At 35.3% G+C, this 24,648-nt stretch overlaps 1 protein-coding gene across 1 annotated transcript in view; it reads left to right on the top strand.

Annotated features, from left to right (window-relative positions):
• Positions 1-8,432: 8,432 nt before the first annotated feature.
• Positions 8,433-24,648, top strand: part of LOC106883885 (peregrin) — a 103,887-nt gene continuing 87,671 nt past the window's right edge. The window contains exons 1-2 of the mRNA XM_014935024.3: positions 8,433-8,625; positions 22,289-23,009. Of these exons, the coding sequence (XP_014790510.1) occupies positions 22,365-23,009 (645 nt within the window). The 5' untranslated portion in view covers positions 8,433-8,625; positions 22,289-22,364. The remainder of the gene's footprint in view (positions 8,626-22,288; positions 23,010-24,648) is intronic.

Here is a 24,648-nt window from a genome sequence, read left to right as displayed (position 1 = left end):
TCGCAAGGAATGAAGCCAGTATGCTCCGTTGGATGTGTAATGTCAATGTGAATACCCGTCAGAGTGTAAGTATCTTGAGAGAAAAGCTGAACATTAGAAGCATCAGTTGTGGTGTGCAAGAGAGACGATTGCGCTGGTATGGACATGTGGTGAGAATGGATGAGGATAGCTGCGTGAAAAAGTGCCACACCCTAACAGTTGAGGGAACCCGTGGAAGAGGTAGGCCCAGGAAGACCTGGGCTGAGGTGGTGAGGCAAGACCTTCGTACATTGGGCCTCACTGAGGCGATGACTACTGACCGAGACCTTTGGAAATGTGCTGTGCGTGAGAAGACCCGGCAAGCCAAGTAAGATCGTTGCCAGTGCCCCTGGACTGGTTCTTGTGTGGGTGGCACATGAGATGCACCATTTTGAGCGTGGCCGTTGCCAGTACCGCCTGACTGGCTCCCGTAGGATTTTCGAGCGAGATCGTTGCCAGTGCCCCTGGACTGGCTTGTGCGGGTGGCACATAAAAGACACCATTTCGAGCGTGGCCGTTTTCGTGCGGGTGACACGTAAAAGCACCCACTACACTCTCTGAGTGGTTGGCGTTAGGAAGGGCATCCAGCTGTAGAAACTCTGCCAAATTAGACTGGAGCCTGGTGTTGCCATCCGGTTTCACCAGTCCTCAGTCAAATCGTCCAACCCATGCTAGCATGGAAAGCGGACGTTAAACGATGATGATGATGATGATGATACACACATGCACATATATATATGCAATGGGTTTCTGCATAGTTTCCCCCAAATCTATTCATGAAGTGGTCAACTCAAGGATATTATTGTAGAAGACACTTGTCTATGGTACCTGGAACTATGTAGGTATGAAAGAAACTTCTTAACCATGCAGCCATGCCAATGTCTATGCATACTATATGCTATCTTTCTCTCTGATAGCAGTGATTCTTGTTTTTGTAGGAACAACACAAATTATGTTGACATTTTATTTTAGTTGAAATTTGGATTATTTCTTCCAGATTGGTTTGACATATGTTTTTCTATTCTACTGCAATTTAGCTCAGTTGTATGTACTTCTGAGTCACTATTACTTATTTTGTCACTTTCTACTGTTCCTAATTGACACTAATTCACTTGAGTGTCTTGGTGTCATTGTCCAACCTTCCAAATCTTTTTTGAGACATGCGAAGATGTTTTCTATTAAACTTTTTGCTGGTCATGTTAATCTCAGGAATTCAGGGTAGTTTTGAATTTTCTGTATTTCAGTCCTCCTTCATCTTCTGTTAATACTATTCTCCCTATTTATGTTTCTACTTCTACCTGTTTATAGTTGATATCAATACTCAGACAGATATTACATGACTACATAAAATATGACTACATAAAATATGCTCAAATCAAATACTGAATTTTTATTGACTTACTAAAAGATTGTGACCTTGTAATAAATAGACACTATTTATGCATATAATTTAGTTAAATACACACTATTTTGCTGAAATTAGCTACAGAGTAAACTTGAAACCATATGGCATGTCTGCTTGTCAAACCCAGTTAACATTTGACCTTATGACAAGCTGGTCTGTTGCTATTATAAATTTCTCATATGGATGAAATAACACAATAGTAAAATGTATCAGTGACTCAGATAAATCAGTTGGGCTATAGACTAATACTGTAATTTAGCTAAATTTTAAAGAGAAAAGGGGTACAATTAATTGAATTGAATTCAGTGAAATTGAGAGTCTGATCTTTAGTAAAGAATAAATTTAATCAGACAACCATCATCATTGTCTAACATCCACTTTTTCATGCTTGTTTGGGTCAAATGGAATTCCTTGAGGCAGGGTTTTTTTTTATGGCTGGATGCCCTTCTTGTTTCCAGGCAAGGTATTATTTTCCCATGGCCAGACATGTTTTTCTTGAAAGACTAAAAACAAACCACACCACTTGGTGATGTTCTTTATTTATGGTCATCATATGGTGATGATGCTCACTCACAATCCTTACATGATGTTAAGACAAGGGGACACACACACGTGGCAGGCTTCTTTCATCTTACGTCTACCATATCCACTCATACGGCTTTGGTCAGCCTGAAGTTATAGCAGAAAACTTGCCCAAGGTGCCACACAGTGTGACTGAACCCAAGATCTTATGGTTGGGAAGCAAACTTCTTAACCACACAGCTACATCTGCACCCAATATCTCTAAGATATAACAATATACTCTTAGTCTAATGTACTGGATTAAAAAAAATTCTAACAGGAAATACTGTCATAGAAGTAATGTTTTAAAATTAGTTCTTGATTATTTATTGTTTGTTAAGTTTTGGAGTTATCAGAACGTGTTGCTTTGTTTACTTCCTCTGATTAGCTCAAAGTTACGATTGTCTTCAGTATGAGATAAACATGAACTATTTGTTTCAATGTGAATTTTTATTAGATAATATATTTTATTTAAGAATCACAACAAAGTCAATAATATGCCTACCTACTTTGTGGGAGTTAATTATTTGTATCACATCAATCATCTACTCTATTTAACTATAAAATATTATCATTAGAAGAATCACTTCTAAGAAGAAAGAAACAGGAATAGAAAATAATTGGTGAATTAATTTAGCAGAATGAAAAAGATGTAAAATTACTTCAATATATAATTAATAAGTCTAATCAAAAGCACAAAAATTGTTTCTGTCAGTTAATTAACTTTTAATTTACTCAGCAAAGTATGAACTCAGTTAATATAGCAATTTGTTTTTTATTGGTTATAGATGAGTCAGAAAATTAGTCAATTAACACTAATGGAAATATTCTAATGAATTCTTCAAGAGTTTTTTCCTTTGTGAGTAAAATGTTTGAGATGCATTGGAAAATTAGTTTCAGTTCTATTGGATGGAATAATTTTTGTTTGAATTTCATTGATTTCTAGTGTCTTTTCATGACATCCTATTTGTTTCAACATAAAGGGGATTATGTAACCAATCAACATAAAGAGGATTGGTTTCCCAAACAGAGGTAATTTTACTTCCAAGGGACAAATTAACAGTGGGTAAATTTTCCATTTCTGGATTTGTTGAGTTTTTTCTTTACAGCTATAATTTAAAAAAATCAAAAGTTGAGGAGATTTGAAGAAGGCCCATTTTCTGAGTGGACATACCAAAAAACTAGTTTCTTAAATTTTCTAGTTGAATTCTCAGACTTGACTGTAAATAACTAAAACTTATTCTGCTCACTAACCTCATTTCACCTTCAATCTTCAGCCATGTTATAAATTTCATTCACCTCAATATGGTAATAGTTACTCCTGATTGCAGCTTCACTCAACAGCAGAATACAATTTTTAACAGATTCCATTCCAATTGGAACCAGGAAAACATCAACCATATGAAGAAACTGAATGTTAAATTACAATTCCACACAACCTTACCAGACACTGTAAATTTCAAGCTGAAAGAAATGATGTCTATTCAGAGAAGAGCATTATATATATTAATCTATATTAGAGATCTTCAGAGTACCATATTCAACACAGAATCCTTGTAAGCCCTTCACTGAATCAAGAACAAGCAATTACCTAAATTTATTCTTTGGAAACTGCTCAGAGAAATGCAAAAGCTTACCAGTGATTTTCTCACTATCTTAATGCTCTCTTAAGAACTGCAGCAGAAACAGAGTACTGCTCTCCAACCTATAGATGAAAATATTATTTTTGTATTGGCCTCTACAATAACCGTTCTCTTTGTCTTGTGAAAGATGAAAACTGAAGTATTTAGTGTTAGTGAATGAAAATTTGAGTGGCATGAAAACATTAAAAAATGACTGAACATGGGGAAATGTTCAGAGATACCTGCTTTATGACAAACATTTAAAAAAGTAAGTGCAAATATACATAATGTAGCATTACCAAAAATTTAGTAAATTAAAATTACACACACATTGTCATTAATATTAATGATTTTTCTTCTTCTTTGTCTTTCGTCCTTTCAGGGTTGATAAACTAAGTGCCAGTTGAGCACTGAGGGCAATGTAATCAATTTAACCCCCTCCCAAAATTGCTGGCTTTGTGCCAAAATTTGAAACCGATATTAATGATTTTTTTCCTTCTCGTTTATTTAAATAAATTTATGATTCTTTTTAGCTCACCACTCTTAACTATTTGCTTTTCTTGTTGAAACTTTTCAATATTGTTTGTAAAAAGAGATTGCTGAGAATGTAAATGCTGTTAATGCACATGTACACATTATGCAATGCAACATTACTGTCACCACCACCACTGCTGCTATCACCATCACCGTCACCATCAGGTACTGTCCACTCTCAGCATATCCTTATGCTCACCTTAATATATTCACTGTATTTTAAGTTTGTCCATTTCTTGATATTAACCATCTATGTCATTGTTGGTTCCCCTTCTCCCTTTCCCCATTTAGCTTTCTATTAAAAGATTTTGTAATCCATTTTTTATAATTCATTGCCCCAAATATTTTATTTACTTTTTTATTTGATGGTAATTAATGAGGTTTTCTGTATTTTGCTATTCTTACTACTTCTTCATTGATCTTGTGTCCATGATATTTTCAAATGCCTTCAGTATACCCATATTTCAAAGTCTTGTAATCTGTTTGATAATACTTTTATCAATATCTGAGTTTTGCTGTCACTGTCTCTGATACCATCACATTCCTTATAGCTTTGTCATTATCACTCTCAAATTGTCCAGTATTCTTTTAGTGAATTTGCTATAGTGCAATGTAGTCCTTATAGATTTTGCTATAGTATCACATAATCATTATGATTTCCACTCCTTTCGCTCCTGAATACAACATTGAGTAATTTTCTCAAACAATTTTAACATCACCAAGCAGATATTGGAGCTTGGTGCAGTCCTCTGCATTACTTGCTCCTGTCAAACCACCCTAACCCATGCCAGCATGGAAAGTAGACATGTGATGATAATATATGCTCTCTAAACATATAAGCCTTTTGGTCTAAATTCTCTTCTTCATGTACATACCCTCACATTCTTCTTTGTCCTAATCTTCTCATCCTTTTACCTTTCTTCTGTTTGAGATTTCTTTTTCCTTTGTCATTTTCCTTCCCCTATCTGACTCTTCCAAGCCATGCATTCAGACAAAACTCTGGGGCTGATTTCTCTTCTTTGTGGACTTAGCACTTTCACTATCTTTGGACTCTCAAAACTTGCTCTTTTTCCTCCCTTTCACTATGCCTTAACCTCTGTCACATATTTACACAGCTATCAGTTGCCTAAGTATACCACCTTGCTAATTTTCCATTATCAGCTCCTCACCATATTTTAGACATTTCTTTTTCACTCCCCCTGGTGATTGCACCAGTTACATATCTTCTTGGACTTTTCACCAGTATTGAATTTTTATTTATTTTTGCAATTATTTTCTCTATTTTTTTTTGATTTTCCTCCTTTCTCTGAACTCACTGTTCACCATTATAACTTTTTTCTTCTTCCTTCCATTTATACGCATTATGTTCACCTCTATCATCTCCCTTTTGCCTCTCCATGTGATTCAATAATTTTTTTTCCCCCATAAAACTATTTTTTGGACCAGTTTTGTATTACAACCCACCTTCCTCTCTTTTCTTCATAACTTCTACATTATGATGGCGCACACACACCCATACTTTTACATAGACTTCTATCACCTCCTCTTTTACTGCACACTTACCCATTCCAATCTCATTACTTCCATGTTTTCCTCTCACACACACCCCAACTAAGCCATGTCACTATGTTTCTGTATTTTCACAACTGTACACCACACAGCAGCACTCATCCCACTTATGCCCATTTCAAAACATGATACACTCCCATACATGTGCACGTGTACCTGTCCTTTCCTTCCATAGAATCGCATTCCGACCTGGCCCTCTTACCCCTCACCTGTTTTTTCTTTTTTTTCAACTTTCTCCCTTTCATATTCCTACATCACTTCTCTCCTGATGAAGAACTTGTGTCTGAAATGTTAAAACTCTTTCCCCTTTCTTTGTGTAAAACCAATACAATATTTGTAAAAACGTGTCCCTCCTATGTTGTTTTTGTTAATTACCTTTACAATATGGTAACTTTTACAAGGATATCTGGCATTAGCCATTATGAGTGCTTGCCACCCCACCATCACATTGGAGAAAGGTCAAATATCAGTTGGTGTTCAAATATTCGTATTACTTTTGCACGATGCAAATCATTATCAGTTTCCTTGGATTCGAGAGAAATTCATTAAAAAATATCAGGTGTTTCACCTTGCAAAATATATATAAAAAAAGTTTGTACTTTTTTATATTTTACCATTGCTATGTCTATTCCTGTCAGTGATGACAGAGAAACTATTGAGCCATACTTGATGTTTTCCACTATAAAGATTGATGTTTGACTTTTCTGAATTTCATTTCCTAGAGATGAATTTTACCTTTCATTAAATTAACGATAAAATAAGTACTTCGATTCTATTTATTATAGTTCCACTAGCATAAAACTGTTCTTTCTGTCGACTTTATAGTTTCATACCTATGCAAGATAGTCTTCTTCCTTACATAAAGTTAAGGATAGCAGAATATGGTAACCAAGCTCTACCTATCATGAATCACTCACATTGCAGCTTATGCTGATATTTATAATCTATCGACTAGGGTTCGCTCTAAAGCTCAGTTATATAATTTAAATACTCTCTTATTGTCATTAATGAACTTCTCGTTGTCACATTTCAGCTATACGTATTAGGGTGCTGATGAAATCCCATCGCATTATGTAAATACTTCGTATTTCAATAAATTAAATTCAAATAACTACACTTCATCGTATGCACACATAAGACACCCTCGCTAATCACGAACACGCAAGTAAAATCACCACACACCTCTTTAAATTCGAGATTTTAGAAAGTTTTATGACAAAGAAATGACGATATATTCTCTCACTGAACAGCTGCTCAAATTATGAGTTCACAAATACGCTCCCTAGGGGAAGCCTATCATTGACATTTTTTATGCACCATGGCCAAAATGGCCATTCGCCAAGATATTAGCTTGGAACATTTACAGCACTCGGTCGTGATATACCTTTTCTATTACTATTAGAATGGCATGCTTATTTGAAGTTCAAGACCCATGCTATACAGCTCACGTCTATACTACTTCTATGTACACACCTCTCATATAGATGTCATCGACAATGTTTAAAATCATCCGATCCATCGTACCTTTAGCTACTTCTGTTTGTGAGCGTACTTTGCCAAGGTTTTCCCTCCAAATACTTATCTGCTATGATATTGAACGAACATGAACCGCATTAAAACTACGATCACTATAACACTAAGGCTCTGGGAGAGTTTGAAAAGACTACGGGCCTGTCCTATTTTGCAAAGTAATCAAAAAAAAAAAAAAATTTATACTGCTTGCAGATGGTTTGTGATGATACAGGAAATTATATTTCTATATTCAAACAAAACAGAATTTATAGAATTTAACATTAAAAAAAAAACACCGAAAACTGAGTTTCACATTCTAATTATGTATTTCATATTTAAAAAAAAAATCAGACCTGTTTTTTAATATTTAATTTTAACCAATAATTTTGATAGTAAAAGAAAATATCTAGGAAAAAACAAACGAAAAGGTTAATTAGTATTATCAATTATATTTAAAAGTTTTAAAATGTACATCAATATATATCGAGACGGTATTCAAAAAGTTGTAAGACAATATTCAGTTTGCACTTTAACCGCCACTTAACACTGGAAACTGAACGCGCGCTTAGCTTTTTTTAATTTTATTTACTAACCACAGAAAACACTTGTAATTTATAATTAGCTAAACAAATCAAAACCACTATTCTTTTTTACATCTAAAAATCAACAAAATCCCCATTCAGTTTCAGTTTAAGGTCATTGTAACGGTGCTTTTAAAAGAATTTCATAATGGAACTTACCAAAGTTCAAAGTTATTGATAAATATAAGACAAAAAGGGGGTGGAGGATAACAACTTATGAAATATTATTAAACACTATCGGAAGTACATTTTAATGGTATCAATAAGTAATCGTAAGTTTATCTAGGATCTGAGAAATAATAAAAGTAGTACCAGTAGAGATGCATTGTATTAACCGATACAGCACTCGCTCTATAATCACGCTATTGAAGGATTTTTTCATAACTGATCCCGCTTCTTCTCATACTCCTACTGTAAATGATTATTTTTGTATAACGTTGTAAGTACATGTCTAAATTCCGTTGTACAGTTTATTAATTATTCTCATTTCCATAGTTCAAAATATATTTATAAACATTAGTAGCGAAAGTAATTCGTAAATAAGAAAATCTTAGGTTATTTTGCCTACTAAGCAGCTTGTTAAAAGTAATGAGAAGAGCCCAGCCTGAGTTTACCGGAAGTTATTAATGCATATGCGCAGTACTGTTCACAGATGAAGTAGCAGATTCCTATTTGTTTCCTCTGGAAACGACTTTGAATTAAGAATAACGATTTAATTATATTTCATCACGCAATGATCAAAATTTTGTAATTGTAGACTAAAATGAATATCTGGAATACCTTAGCCGAAAGAAAGAACCTAAACGATTTAACACTAAAAGTGGTAGGTTTTTCTTTGTTTCGTACAAACTATTTTTCTCTGTGAGCATTTGAATGTACACAGTTCGTTATTCAAATTTCAGATTGCTTGTTCAATTTATCATTTTATTACCGAATAATCTTACATTTCCAAATTGAGAATAACTTCCTGCTTTGTTACATTATATTATCTACTTTATCCGTTGCATTCTCTGGCTTTTGATTTCCAGAAGCCATGTTGGATATTTAAATATTGACGTTGTTTCAACACTTCCTGTTAAATTGTTGCTTAGTTAATAGATGTGCTTTTTAAGTGTACACCTATATTCATTAAATATTCTAACATAAGTGATCAGTATAGTGGCTTATATTTGTTGTTAACATATCCCGATCGTTCTAACGATATCTAATTATATATTTTACCCCCTTGAATTTATGTAGTCGGTCCGATAAATAAACCGGTATTAGTTTTTAACTGAAATTATTCAGATCGTATTATTTTAACAGCATTACATTTCTTTTCACTAATTGAATATCGTATGTTTATATATATATGTATGTATGTATATATAACTATATGATGAAAAAGTTTATTTTTTTGTAATTAGATTAATTTCAGTTTACAAATTATTACCTCCCTTATTTTTACTTATCCCCCCCCCCCCTCCTTCACTCTTGTTTTTCCTGTTTTCCCATTTCTTTCTTCCCTTCTCTTTCTATTTCCTCTCTGTTTTACTTCTCTCTTTCCCTCCCTTTCCATAACTTCTGCCTTTTTCTGTCTTGCAATTATGTTTTTATATCGTTTCTTTAGTACAGTAAATTTTAAAGAATTATTATTTATAAGCGTTTCTCTCTTGTTTTATATTTCTCTTTTACTCCTTATGTGTCTATCCTCTTACTGCTGGTGTTTATATTTTGTTTGTAGTTAACGGTGAAATTGCATTTAGCTGCTGTATACCCCTCCTCACTTTTCACATAGGTATTGTTATCCTCGTATGCCGTGCTATTAATTCAGTTAACAAATGAACTCTTCTGTCCCCGTTTATTGTAGTTCATGCCTGCATTTAAATTTTTTTCATAAATATATATCTAGGTATGGTTCGATTTCATCGAGCGAAATTGTTTGTTTTCTTTTGTCTTTCGGATTTTGTTGTTTACATATTATAGTTTATTGTATTTTTTTATATTGTTTACACATATCTACTAAAGATTCATTTTTCATTTTCCTATGAAACTATTGGGGGAACATAGAAACTAATCGTTTTGTGAACATTATATTGCAGTTATCCTTTGTCTTATTTATTCCCTTGTTGCTGTTGAAATATCCTTGCCGTCTACTTTTGTTCATGGAAAAGCAAAACAAAAACTTTTCTTTCATAAAACTAAACTGTTGTTTCCGCTTCTCTTTCCTTCCAATTAATTTTTATGTAATTGATGATTTATACACTTTTGTTTGGGTTTCAATATACAAATAAAGAAAATCTAGTTCATTGAATGAGGAATATTGATAAGTTTCTTTTTGAATGTCGACATTGGTTTTTTCATTGTTTTTGAATTCAAACCTCCTTTCCAGTTTCCACGTCTCTTACTTTACAAATTAAGTAAATGTCGTTGATATCTGAGAGATGTTACTTGTTTTGAAAAATTGATTAGAATTGAACAATACTACCACAGTTACCGGAGGAGATCTTTAACATTATATGTAAACATTTTGCAACTAACGTGTTGCTGGCTAACCTAGTAACCGACCGATAAATGCTGTAAATGCAATATTCCAACTTTCCCGGGTAATTTGAAAAGCTGAAATCCAGAAATTTTTTTTTCTGAATAATAATCTCACGTAATGATTTGCATCATTTTAGGGCATTTATTTCATTTCTTCTTGTAGCTAGGAAATTAGCCGAGGTAACAAACCGAACCTTTGTTTTAAATTGATCAAAATGCTCGGGGATTATTCAAGGTAACAAGATGATATAAAATTTCAGCCTTGCTTCATATTGATGATATTTTCCTATATTCCCTAGGTCCAGAATAGTTCTTTCAGGGCAAGTGCTAAGCTCCTGTTTCGCAAAATGACATGGAAGAATGATAAATCTGAATGGGACTCATGTATATCGAAACAAGGTGCATATTTCTGCAACTCGGTTAACTGGGGCGTGTAAAATTAATTGACGTACTCAGAAACAACGCGCTTGGCATATGAAAGTAGGGTCTAGACTGGTTGGTTGATCGTTTCCCAGAAATAGTCAATATATTAAACAGCAGACCTGTTCAGTACATGCTACCAGCATGGAAAGACAGATGTTAAAATGTTGATGAAAAGCATTAAATTAGAATTCTGCTTTTATTGGATATTTTTCACTACGGAAATTATTTGGTATGCTAAAAGCTTGATCAAGCGACTAGCTTAAAAGTAGTTAAATGGTGAGTGCTTTTCTGACAACAAATATGACTTTTGGCTCAACTGAAGAAAATGAAAGCTAGAACACAAAAGTAGATTATCAAATGACAGTTTGTGTTTTATTCGATTATTTTAATGAGTTCAAGAACGTGTTACTTCAAATATAGGTCAAGTATCTATTTTTGATCTGCAAGTGATGACAAATCTCTGATCAATTTGTTTAAAAATCGCGAAGTAATCAAAGAAGCAACATAAAGTAAAGAAATGTGTTGGAAATTCCTTATTAAATTGTTTTTTGTTTTTTACCACTTACTCTCTGAACCCTTTGAAGCACTGCAGTTTGTGGTAAACTCAGGGCAATTTCTGATATTCTTCGCTATAGCTTAAGCAATATCCCAAATATATCCAGCAGATATTTCCTGACCATATTTTATTGATAAGGTCACTCTGACATTCTGAGAATATCTGAAAGTTTTAACTGCATCGTTGACAGCAGAAATTTTAACAACTTATAAAATTGTGATTAAGCATTTCAATAGTAAAAAAATAATTTGTATGTAGAGTTGTGCATAAATTACTGTGAGGGATATATAGCACCAAGGGCGTGCTCCAGCATGGCCACAGTCAAATGTCTGAAACAAGTAAAAGAATAAAAGTATGTATCATCATCGTTTAACGTCCGCTTTCCATGCTTTCCATGCTGGACAGTTTGACTGGTGAGGCAGATGGCTGCACCTGGCTCCAATCTGATCTGGCAGAGTTTCTACAGCTGGATGCCCTTCCTAATGCCAACCACTCTGAGAGTGTAGTGGGTGCTTTTATGTGCCACCGGCATGAGTGGCCGTTGCCAGTACTGCTACCTTAAATGGTGTTTTTATGTGTCACCTGCACAGGAGCCAACCCTGTGGCACTAGCAATGCCCTCGCTCGAATGTTGTTTTCCACGTACCACTGGCACAAGTGCCAGTAAGGCGATGCTGGTAATAATCACGCTTGAATGGTGCTTTATATGTGCCACTGGAATGGGGGCCAGTCAGCGGCCCTGGTAACGATCACGCTTGGATGGTGTTCTTAGCGCTCCACTAGCACGGATGCCAGTCATGCAGTGCTGTCATCGAATTTGATTCCGATTTCACTTGCCTCAACAGGTCTTCACAAGCAGAGTTTAGTGTCCAATGAAAGAAAGGTATGCCTAAGTGGGCTGGTTACACCACTGCACTTGATTTACCGGGTCTTCTCAAGCACAGCATATTTCCAAAGGTCTCGGTCACTAGTCATTGCCTTGGTGAGGCCTAATGTTTGAGGGTTGTGCTTCACCACCTCATCCTGGGTCTACCTCTTCCACAGTTTCCTTCAAACGCTAGGTTGTGACACTTTTTCACACAGCTATCCTCATCCATTCGTACCACATGACCATACCAGCACAGTCGTCTCTCTTGCACAACACATCTAATTCTTCTAAGGTCCAACTTTTCTCTCAAGGCACTTATACTCTGTCGAGTATGCACACTGACATTACACATCCAGCGGAGCATACTGGCTTCGTTCCTTGCAAGCTTACATATGTCATCAGCAGTCATGGCCCATGGTTCACTGCCATGTAGCATGGCTGTTCGTACACATGCGTCATACAGTCTGGCTTTTACTCTGAGCAAGAGGCCCTTTTGTCACCACCTGCGGCATGCACCTCCACTCTCTTTCACTTGCTTATCTGCACACAATTACACTCAGCACCCTCATATATCTATCATAACCCCCTGAATCTCTCCTATATCTTAAACAATCAATTGCTACAGTCACCTCTTATCTCTGACCATCTCCCTTCATACTCTTATGAAACATCCCTCTCATTCCCTCTTGCCTATTCACCCTGTTCAATCTTCTGTATCACATATATTCACCTCCCACTGTACCTTGAGGATATGTACTGCCATATCTCTACCATCATCTTTCTCTCTCACTCTGTCCATCTTTCTGTCTCTCTCTTTTCTCTCCTTTCTTTTCCAACTGGGGCAGCCAAGTACCTTCTCTATAGCAAGACACCTATTTCTATCCCTCTAAACTGCACAAAGCCATCTTCCTCAATAATACTGCCCCTCCCACTCAGGAGTCTTTTCTTGCAAGCTATTTGGTTTTGGTGTCATATAAAAAGCACACAGTACCCTCTGTGAAATTGTTGGTGTTAGAAAGGGCATCCAGCTATAGAAACCATACCAAAGCAGACAGAAAGGCCTTGTGTAGTTCTCTGGCTAGCCAGCATGGAAAACACATTAAATGATGATGATGTGTGCATACACGATAGTGTGATGTAATGTCAGTGTTCATAAATGACAGTGTGAGCACTGTGAGAGAAAAGTTGGACATAAGAAGCATCAAATGTGGTGTGCAAGCAAGACAACTACTAGTATGATCATGTGTTACATATGGATGAGGTCAGCTGTGTGAGGAAGTGCCACACCCTAACTGTGGCAGAGATAGACTCAGGAAGACATAGGATGAGGTGGTGAAGCATGACCTTTGAGCATTGAGCCTCACAGATGCAATGACAGGAGACTGTGACCTTTGGAGATTATGCTGTGATTGAGAACACCCAGCAACTAAAGTGAGATTGCAGCCATGGCTGATGCTAGTGTTGCATGTCCAGCCCATTTAAGAGTATCCTCGATGTGTTGGGCGATATGTTATGCTTGAGAAGACCTGTTGAGTCAAGTAAAACCAAAATCGTAGCTGTGACCAGTGTTCCCTTGACTAACTCCTGTCCCTGTGACATGTAAAAAGCACCATCCAAATGTGGTTGATACCAGGGCCGCCTGACTGGCTCGCATGCCGGTGGCATGTAAAAGGCACCATCTGAACGTGGCTGATGCCAGTACCCACTGACTGGCTCCTGTGCCGGTAGCATGTAAAAAACACCCACTATACTCTCAGAGTGGTTGGCGTTAGGAAGGGCATCTAGCTGTAGAAACACTGCCAGATCAGTTTGGAGCCTGGTGCAGCTGCTGGCTTTCCAGATCTCAGTCAAACTGTTCATCCCATGCCAACATGGAAAACGGACGTTAAATGATGATGATGATATATATATATATATATATATATATATATATATGTATATATATATATATATATATATATATAAAATCATCATCATTTGCATCAGCCACAGGAGTGGCTATGTGGTAACTAGCTTGCTTACCAACCACATGGTCATGGGTTCAGTCCCGCTGTGTGGCACCTTGGCAAGTGTCTTCTATTATAGCCTCGGGTCGACCAAAGCCTTGTGAGTGGATTTGGTTGACGGAAACTGGAAAAAGCTTGTCGTATATGTATATATATGTGTGTGTGTGTATATGCTTGTGTGTCCGTGTTTGTCCCCCCAACATCATTTGACAACCGATGCTGGTGTGTTTACGACCCCCGTAACTTAGCGGTTCGGGAATAGAGACTGATAAAATAAGTACTAGGCTTACACAGAATAAGCTCTGGGGTCGATTTTCTCGACTAAAGCGGTGCTCCAGTAAAAGAAATAAAAGATATATATTAAAAGAAATAAAAGATATATATTAGCTGCTTTCTCATATATGAGCGAAGCCATAGTTGCTAGAAAGAATCACTTAAATGAGTCATTGTTGATGCAATGCTAGGCCCTTGTATGACTCTTGAGCCTGGCCAAAGATTTGCACATTCTATTGCATAATGCATAGCTGTGCTGGCTGGCAGAAGGAACAGGTGCCACAGTATATACTCTTTTGACATGCCTTTTCAATTCTCCAACTGAGAGGCACACCTTTCCACAGGTTGCACATGTTCTCTTGTGAACAATAACCATATCACAATTTACAATAGGTTGATTCCTGTGAATTCTATAATGGCTGACCAGGCCGGAATGACTCAAACATTTCCTTCCACAAATCACACAGATAGTAATGTACATTATTTACATTTGACGGATATTTGTCCTCATCTTGTTTGTTGTTAACACAACCTTTCAGCTGATATACCCTCCAGCCTTCATCAGGTGTCTTGGGGAAATTTCGAACTTGGGTTCTGATTCCTATGGTTCGAAATTTCCCCAAGACACCTGATGAAGGCTGGAGGGTATATCAGCCGAAACGTGTTAACAACAAACAAGATGAGGACAAATATCTTTCAAATGTAAATAATGTACATAATCCCTCATCTCTTAAATATAGAACTGTCAGATGGTAATGTGTCTTTTAATTTTTGTCTTTGTATTATGGTTAAAAAAGTTCAGTTTGCATATTGTATATGTAAAGTGCATAGGTTCTGTATTTTAGATGATGACTTAGTAAATTTGGTAATATGGGTATTTTGATTTTTATGTTAATATTTCACAAATGGAAGATAATCATGACTGATCACATTGAAATAATCTATCATCTAATTTGTTGATATCTAACTGTTGATCAGCATTCAGAAGGAAAAAGAGTGAAATGGATTTGCAGAATCATTTGTGTAGTGAGAAAAATGCCTTGCAGTATTCATTCTAGTTCTTTATATTCTGAATTCAAATCCCACCAAAGTCTACTTGCCTTTGATCCTTCAGAGTTTGTAAAATAAGTACTATTTAAATGCTAAGGCTGATGTAATCAACTTGTTCCTTCTCTCAAAATTGCTGTCCTTGTGCCTAAATTAGAAACAATTATTATCATTAAGGTGGTGAAGTGGTAGAATCAGTGGAGTACTGGACAAAATGTCTGGCTACACTTAGATTCTTTTATGTGCTTAGTTCAAATCCTGCTGGATTTCAATTTGCCTTTCATTTGTCTCAGATCTAAGAGACAAGTTGGAGCCATTAGAGGGCAAGTATTGTGTGCCAGACACCGTTGAATGCTATGTTGATGTCAAGTTCAGCAACACCTTTTACCAACACTGTTATTTTGGATTTTCAATATGTCTACCAAAAAAATACATTGTTTGCACAATCTCAGCTTTAGTTACCCTAGCAACATAATTAAATAGGCTAATCCTGTGTTTTCTGGGTTAAAAAAAAACCACTGGAAGCATTATTAGATTTCTAATCCTAACATTTTTTTACACTTTTAGGCCTTTTTATCTATTATGTGGTCAGTGCTATCAGGAGCATATGTGCTCCTAAGTGATATAAAAAGGATAATATCTTCTGACCAATAAACTCTTCATTCACTTTGCCTAGTTATGTTTCCAGAAACAAGGACTCCACTTGTAGTATTTTAGGAGCTGAAGAGAAGTCATCCAAAATTCAGGCCTGACAGGAAGATGTCATGAAGAATAAGATACCATTTGTCTCCATTGGTACTGACCATACATGCAAACAACTAAAGAGGATGACTCTTGGTTAGTTGATACTTCCAATAATGTTAACATGTGGCAACAATTCTTACTGGATACCCTAGAGCAAAGGTTCTCAACAGGGGCTATATGACCCCCCTCCCCGGGGGGGCTGGGGGCATTTGGAGCTCAAGGGGGGCATTTTGGAGGAAAGGGGCTCTCTTGTACCAAAGAGTACTCTTTTGATAGACAACATGTTGATCTCAAAAGTGTTGCATGGTGGAAATAAACGTAATTACCAAACTTTCAATTCATTATTTCATTTCTTTTGCATTTCAATTTGTACATTTGTACTCCCAATTGCGTACAAGCACATGTGTAAAATGACGTCCTTTATTTTTTAATCATTATCTGCTGATATCAAAATAAGTAGTATATTGAAAAATGAAAATATTTTCGTGGGGTGGGGGTGGATATATGACTCCAAGAGTCAAAAGGGGGCCTTTGGCCAAAATGGGTTGAGAACCTTCGCACTAGAGTTTTCATGCCTCTCAACAGTTTAATGTCCTTACTCATACACCACAAAAACACCTTGAGATACAACTAAGAGTATGACATTAAGTGGGAATCCCTCCTTTGATGCAGAAGGGGATTAACTTCACTCCTTCATGATAGATGTTTGTAGAAATTCCGAATGTGGACAAAAGTGGCCAGAAAATTATAGTGTGTATTTTACTGAATGAATCGGTTTCTACAGGTATCAGGAAGCAGAACAATGCCATGTTTATATCAGGAAATTTTCAAAATGCACAAGGCACCAATATTTGAGGAACATGTTTGTGCAGCAGAAACATCTTCAGCATGCTTGCCATTGTGAATGAAATATTCTTTGTACCAACTGATGGAAAAGAAATCTGAGACAACCACCACAGCTAGAGATCTTGACAACAATTCAATGACAGGCTGTTCAGTTTGATAGTAGTTTTTGATGAGGCTATTCTGGTCTTTGATACCTACAAAATAGAAAACGGCTGAAATAATGGCAAGGCAAATATTCATTCAGTAGAAGATTGCTGGCAACACAAACATTAACCCAGTTCTTTATTGCAAGTAATTACAACCATTGCTTGGGTTTGTAAAACAGGAATGAAGGACTTTTCTATGCAAGAAACGAAATTTAGCTTCATTTTAGAAAGAACATCCTGTCAGAGGATTTCTCTGTTTGTATTGTATACATTTATTGTTTGAGTGAATTCAGATTTTTTATTCCTTCAATTTTTGAGTGTCATGGTAATGACACTAAGCAAAGACTTAGAAATCAGTGATATTATTTATTAATGATTTCTTTATTAATGATTTAATTAAGGATGGAGAGTTTTGACTTGGAGAAAATAATGAGTGAAATTTCAGTGTCATCTGTACACACCAGTGATCGAAATGATATGAACATCTATTGATTCTGAGCAGTAGTGAAGATATGTAGTTGCATCAGTGCTTTCGTTTGTGATGTGGATTCTACAAAAACCTTGTGTTAAGCAACAAAGCTTGTTGAGTAGTTTCTTCAACTTTGTGGTCATCCTCACAAAAAGTTTACAAAACAAAGTATGGACATTAATAGGGCAACACCACCTTCATTATATTACATTTCTTGGAATGCTTTTTCTGATGGGAATGAACACAAATTCAGCTCTGTTACAGGAAATTGAATCCCAGCAATCTTGTAAATATTTGTGAAAACACCTGCATGTAATCAACTTATCTGGACAGAATGTGTATTGGTGGGATGCTTCTTATCTAATGAGAAGACAGAACTGCTTTGCACTAGTTGGATTCAAAAATACAACTTTCCAAAAGTTAGTCACTACATCAGCATTAGAATGTGCAAGAAGCATGACATGCAGTTGAAAATAACCCTCTTAGGATAATTGATACATGGATAATCTGTTTAGCAATAGCTGAATCATATTGCTATCCTGATGCATAGAACGTCTCTTCTTCAGCTTTGATTCTGGCTGTTCATTAAAAGCTCTGCAAATATAGTCTTGTGCATTGTGTTAGGTACTTTGTTGATTGAGTCAATCTGGTGTGTGCTGGAACAAGGCAAGATAACTGCATTACCAATATTCCAGGGATTCATTGGAGTAGACAAAATTGTAAGATTCTCTTGGTTCAAGAGTACATAAATATTGACAGAGGCATCATCTGAGCAGTGATAAAACTGACAGAAGTAATTAACTCAGGAAGTGAAGGATGAATTAGTCAACTTAACATACTGCCCATAGGGCACCATATAAGTGTCCTTGACCTAAGGCAGCACCTTCTTTGCAAACTGGCAAAAAGTAGCAAGTCAACTTTGAATGCATTGTATGTGTGTGTGTGTGTGTGGACTACAAGAGTAGAATGTGATACAAGTCACCATGATTTCGTCAATCTATTATTTTAAAAAAATGACTATAACCAAAATAATTATTGTGAGATACTTTTTACAACTATGACAGTTCCAACTCCATCACAGGACACTGTGGAGTTGGTTGTATGTCAGTATGAAAATTTATACAGCCCAGAGTTATTAATGTAAGAGACACAACTTAGCTTATTTGAAGATAAAACAGGTAAAATATTTTGGCCGGATATGGGCAGTTTGAATGCTAAAAGGTTAACATAATCAACCTGGATCCTTTGTAGGTTTACTGACTGAAAGAGTACAGTTGTGAATACAAGCAGCTGAAATGGGATTCCTCTGAAGGATCACCAGAGTAATATTATTCAACAGGATGCTTAGCTTAGAGATCAGATCATGCCATTATTTCTCTGCATTGAGAGATCACATCTCCAGTACTATGGATACTTGATTAGAAAGTCACCAGAAAGAATCTCTAGATGGATTCTTCAAGCTGGGCTAGTTGGCAGGAGATGGCTGGATAATATCCATGGTCTCAGTTGGTCATACTTGGAAACCCAATCAGAAAATTTAATGACACTTGCTTCTGATAAGACTCTAAGGAGGAGGTGCCTGAGGACTCTGTTTCCTTGACCCTCTCAGGAATAGTGGGCTAAGAAGATTAATGGATTGTAAATCTGACTAATTAATGGTAGGGCCAGAGAAGTCCTTTCGGAATGAATCACTATGATTGACTAACCCTTCAGGGCAGTGTCCCAGCATGAATCCAGTAAAAAATACTGAAAGTATATACACACATCCAATACAAAGAGTAGATGTTTTATTGTTGAGAAGCTATGTATTGCCATTGGATATGATGGATGCCATTTTTGTCTTGGCTGCATTGATTTTCACACAAACATGTGAGGTATACACACTAAGATGTTCAGTGAGTGATTGGATACTCATGTAGTTGTCAATTATTGTTGAGGTTGTCAGCATAGTAAAGGTCAGATGAAATCTCATCTCACAGTGACATCCACAATTTTCTCAAGATTACACTCAATGATTCAGTAAATGACATAGTTGAAGAGTAAAAGATAAAAGACTGTTTTAGTCACCCACATAGCATTCATTATTATTGTCAAATAGAGTATGAAACCATTTAAATGCCATTTAATATTCTGAAGCTGTATATCAGACAAAACACTGCTGCAGTGATTAATTCAATTTTTCTCTGTAAACAAAAGTCTTCAGTAAATTAGATATTTTCAGTTAATGTGAAACTCAAATGAGTGCAACATATTTTCATTTCTTACTTATAAGTGTCCTTGACCTAAGGCAGCACCTTCTTTGCAAACTGGCAAAAAGTAGCAAGTCAACTTTGAATGCATTGTATGTGTGTGTGTGTGTGTGGACTACAAGAGTAGAATGTGATACAAGTCACCATGATTTCGTCAATCTATTATTTTAAAAAAATGACTATAACCAAAATAATTATTGTGAGATACTTTTTACAACTATGACAGTTCCAACTCCATCACAGGACACTGTGGAGTTGGTTGTATGTCAGTATGAAAATTTATACAGCATATCTTAATGACAGTTAGTTGATCATTGAAGAAATAATGTTATATGATTCACCTCCACTAATTTATTCAGTTATTCTTGTGTTTCAATAATCTACACAGGAAAGCAACTTTGTAGGAAATAGTTTCTTTAATTCAAGTATAAGATCAAATGGAATTAGATAAATTCTTAGTATGATTGATTTTTAAAATCAGTGGAAAGGTAGTATAATTTGAAAGAGATATTTCAATTTATGTTTAAATTGTAAACTATATTAATTTCAGATTTATTATTATACAACTTTAGAGTTAATTATGAAAACTTTGGTTTTAATTTAATTCCATAGTAACCGTAAATGTTCATTTTATGAACTGAGGAAAATAAACTTACAGTTAGCTTATTTTAATTGTAAAAGCTACTGAAATCTTTATTTGCATGCCAGGAGAAAACCCAATAAAAAATGACAGAACAGCTAAAGATATAAAAAATTAAACTATATTTTACTTGCTTTCACTCTTTAGAAAAAGCAAAAGGGAAATTTTGTGTCTGACATCTTGTGGTTGTAGCATGTTGTAAGTAAATGATTGTCAGCTAGTCAAATAGCCTTCATTTTGATCCCTGTATCCATATATGTTGTACAGCAACAGTTTCCTCTATGTGAGTAATCTTAGTTGAGCTTTGTAGGTCAGCAACTGATCAAGATTTTCTAATTCTGATAAGGTTTCCTAATTTTTGTTATGTGATTTAGGTAATGTCATACATGTGGGGTTACCATGTGTGATCATCAAAGATTAACAATTACTTTCAAGGTTTATTTGTGTTGTTTGTGAATAGCTAGTGAGGTAAAGTCCATTTTCTTGGTATGTGTCTTAGTGTTGTTAAAAGATTCCCGATTGAAAAATGTTCTCAAAGCCTTTGTTTATGAAAGCAGTGTATGTCTTGCATATGGTGTTGAAGCTGTGCGTGCAGGTTAATGAAGAGTGAATGGTTGTACCATTTGTGGTAAAGTATTTCCATAATGTACAGAATGAAATGTGGGGTAGACCATAACCAAACTTTGGAATATACCAGAGTTAGTAAATTGTGAGTCAAAGAGAATCCCATTGGCATATGTTGCAGGAAGACTCCAGTCTAAGGAATCAGAAGTGGATGTAGACTGTAGGACAACTTTAGGTAAAGCTTTGTTGATGTTTAGTGCAACAAGTCTGTAGTTGATCCGATAGTCACTAAGAAGGTGTTGTAATCATTTACTTTAACTTTTGAAATGCTGGAAGTGAGAGCAATTGGTCAATAGTTTGTAAGGGGTTCAGAGAGATTAGCCTTGTTGGTAATGGAGACACTGAAAAGTTTGGTAACAATAGAAATTCTTCCTCTCTAAACTAGTTGATTCATTTGACAATATTAACCCTCCATTGTAAAATTAACTTTATACTCAGTCAGAAATTTCATTAACCAAGTTAGATTGTTGACTAACAGGTTATGAGTTTGTATTTTATCATAGATGTACTGTCTTTCATTGCCTGAATTTTTTCTGACCACATTGCTGGTACTTGAGGCATGATACTAAAGCATAATTGCAAAGGAACTGGAAATTAAAGATGTGTCAGATGGCTTACCCCGCCCCAGCTTGTCAGCTCTGGTCACTGTCCAACCCATGCCAACATGGACAATGAACATTAAATGATGACAATGATGATCCAAAATCATCATCATCATCATCATCGTTTAACGTCCGCTTTCCATGCTAGCATGGGTTGGACGACTTGACTGAGGACTGGTGAAACTGGATGGCAACACCAGGCTCCAAAATGTAGTTTAATAACGACAGTTGTTTTACTAAATTCTTCATTGATTTTAAATTAGTTGAAACAAAGGCAGCATATCTTGTCGATTGAAAAATTAACTACTTAGAGCTATTTTCTATTTTTGTTTTCTAGTTACTTCAAATATTTAGCATGCAACCATAGTTTTGTATGTTAGTAACTTTTCTAGATTATTATTGCTTCAATATTATAGATGTTTTACACGAGTCATTATTAACTTATTGATTTCATTATAATTTCTATTGCAGGTTGTTTCCAGTTGGATCAATGTTTGCCATTGTTAGGAATTTGCGTTATTAATGAAATGGAGACTGATACACAAACATGGTTTTTGATTTTGATGTGAAAACTTACGTACAAAACTTAAAGGCCACAAAACCACCTTATGAATGCCCAGTGAAAGATTGTGGTCGTGTCTATAAAAGTTTCTGTGGTATCCAATTTCATTTATATAATTTTGATCATGAAAACCCAGAAAATGTTGTGCCTCCTACTCACTCCAACAAGAAAGCAAAGCGTAAGAATAAATGGCACCATCGGGCTAATCGAAGGTCGCCAACACCTCCTGAGTTTTTCCGGACTCAATCCAGAGACACACTATCTTACGCTGATGCACAGAGATTGGTGGAAGTGGACTTAGAAGGAAAGGTTCATCGCATCAATATTTATGAGCCTTTGGAAATTATCTCACAGGATGAGATTGACAACCAGAGCAATGCTGAGAAGGAAGAAAAAGGTGAAAAATCACCCCAAAAGGTGAATAACAATAAACACCCTGAAAATCAAAAATTAAAAAAGGAGGTGAGCAATGGACATGTTGCTATTAAATTACCAGAAGCCCAATTCAAAGTTGTTGAAGACTATGTAAAACCGTCGAATGTTCGTCCTAGGCCTCTGTCCTATTATCGATACATTGAGAAATCATCAGAGGAATTGGATGAAGAAATAGAATATGATATGGATGAAGAGGTGAGAATATATTATTTATAACTTCCTTGAATATAACTGTTTTAATTTCGACTTTGATCTTAAATGTAAAAAAGCAGAAGTCTGAATGGTAATCATAAAAGAATGTAATTTAATTTTGTTTTGTTTAATAAACATATATAATTAATGACACATTGGTTGCGAGGTTGCGATGCTGAAATATTGTGTTTAAACCTTGTGTTGTACTGTGCTTCAAGGTAAAAAATTCATAACTCAGCTTATCTTAGTCTGCTGTGTTGAAAATAATTTCATTATCAAAATTAAGGAGTTAATGGCAAGAAGTAGGTGTATCCTGCTCTAAGATATTTTACTTCACTAATTCATTTGCAAAATGCTATACTCTGTTAATATGAGAAAACAAATACAAAATATATTTAAACAATCATTTTGGTTGCATATAAGTTGCATAATGATTGAGGCAAATTGTAGATGTGAATGTTGCATTATGTATTGAAAGCATGTAAGAGGATTGAATACTAATGGATGGTTAGAATAAAAAGAAGAAATAATAGTTTGTTTATAGCTATAAATATTTTGGTAGAAGTAAAATATTGTTAAATATAGAATAACCTGAATAGTATAAGCTTGGTACATAGATATAACAAGTAGCTTATATAAATTAAATGGAATGTTACAATTGAAGAATTACATGAATACAGTGTTATGCTAGATTTACAATGGATGTGGACGAATAGAAAGAAATAGAATATATTAGACATTTATCATCATCATCATCATCGTTTAACGTCCGCTTTCCATGCTAAAAGTGGATAAGCTACACAAATTACCAACTACAACGGTGCAGGCTTGACTGTGTGGTTGAGAAGCTTGCTTCCCAAACATGAGGTCTCATATTCAGTCTCATTGCATGGTACCTTGAACAAGTGTCTTCTACTATAAACTCAGGCCAACCAAAACCATATGAATGAATTTGATAGACAGAAACTGAAAGAAGCTTGTTGCGTGTGTGTATAATAAATATATACATACATACATACATATATATATATATATATATATATATATATATATATATATATATATATATATATATATATATATATATATATATATATATATATATATGCATATATGTGTGTGAGTCCATGTAAATGTGCATCACCATCATACAAGTGATGTTGTTCATTCCCAGTCTCTTCCATGAAATATGAAATATTATCTTGTTTGGAAGCCCAATAAATTCTGATTGCTGCATGCAGGCATGGATAAGTGGACCTTAAACATTGATGATGATGAATGATTTACTTTTACATTCGTATGAAGAGAACACATTTTGTTAACACAGTCTCAAGGAACTTAAAGTTTTCAGGAAGTTCCAATGCTGTTGCTGATTCACTACAGATAGATCTTAGATCCAACTGGAATACCAGCTTAATATCAGGAAAACGTGTCAAAATATGTAGAGTGTATGTGTGAAACATTTATATATCTATGTATGAAGCAGTTATATATCTTTGTGTATAAATGCTTATACAACAAGTGTTTATGAAATAGCATGCCATATGTGTCTTTCTTGCAGCATCTCCTCATGGAAAAACAGTATTTCAAAAGGATGCAATCAGCTGGTTCTAGTTTATCTTAGTTAAATTAAGTGGGAAAA

The sequence above is a fragment of the Octopus bimaculoides genome, chromosome 1 (genome assembly GCF_046866305.1).
Source record: "Octopus bimaculoides isolate indiv1 chromosome 1, ASM4686630v1, whole genome shotgun sequence".
Taxonomy (NCBI): Eukaryota; Metazoa; Mollusca; class Cephalopoda; order Octopoda; family Octopodidae; genus Octopus; species Octopus bimaculoides.
The sequence above is the reverse complement of the archived record's forward strand: the minus strand, read 5'-3'. Positions and strand labels throughout refer to the sequence as shown.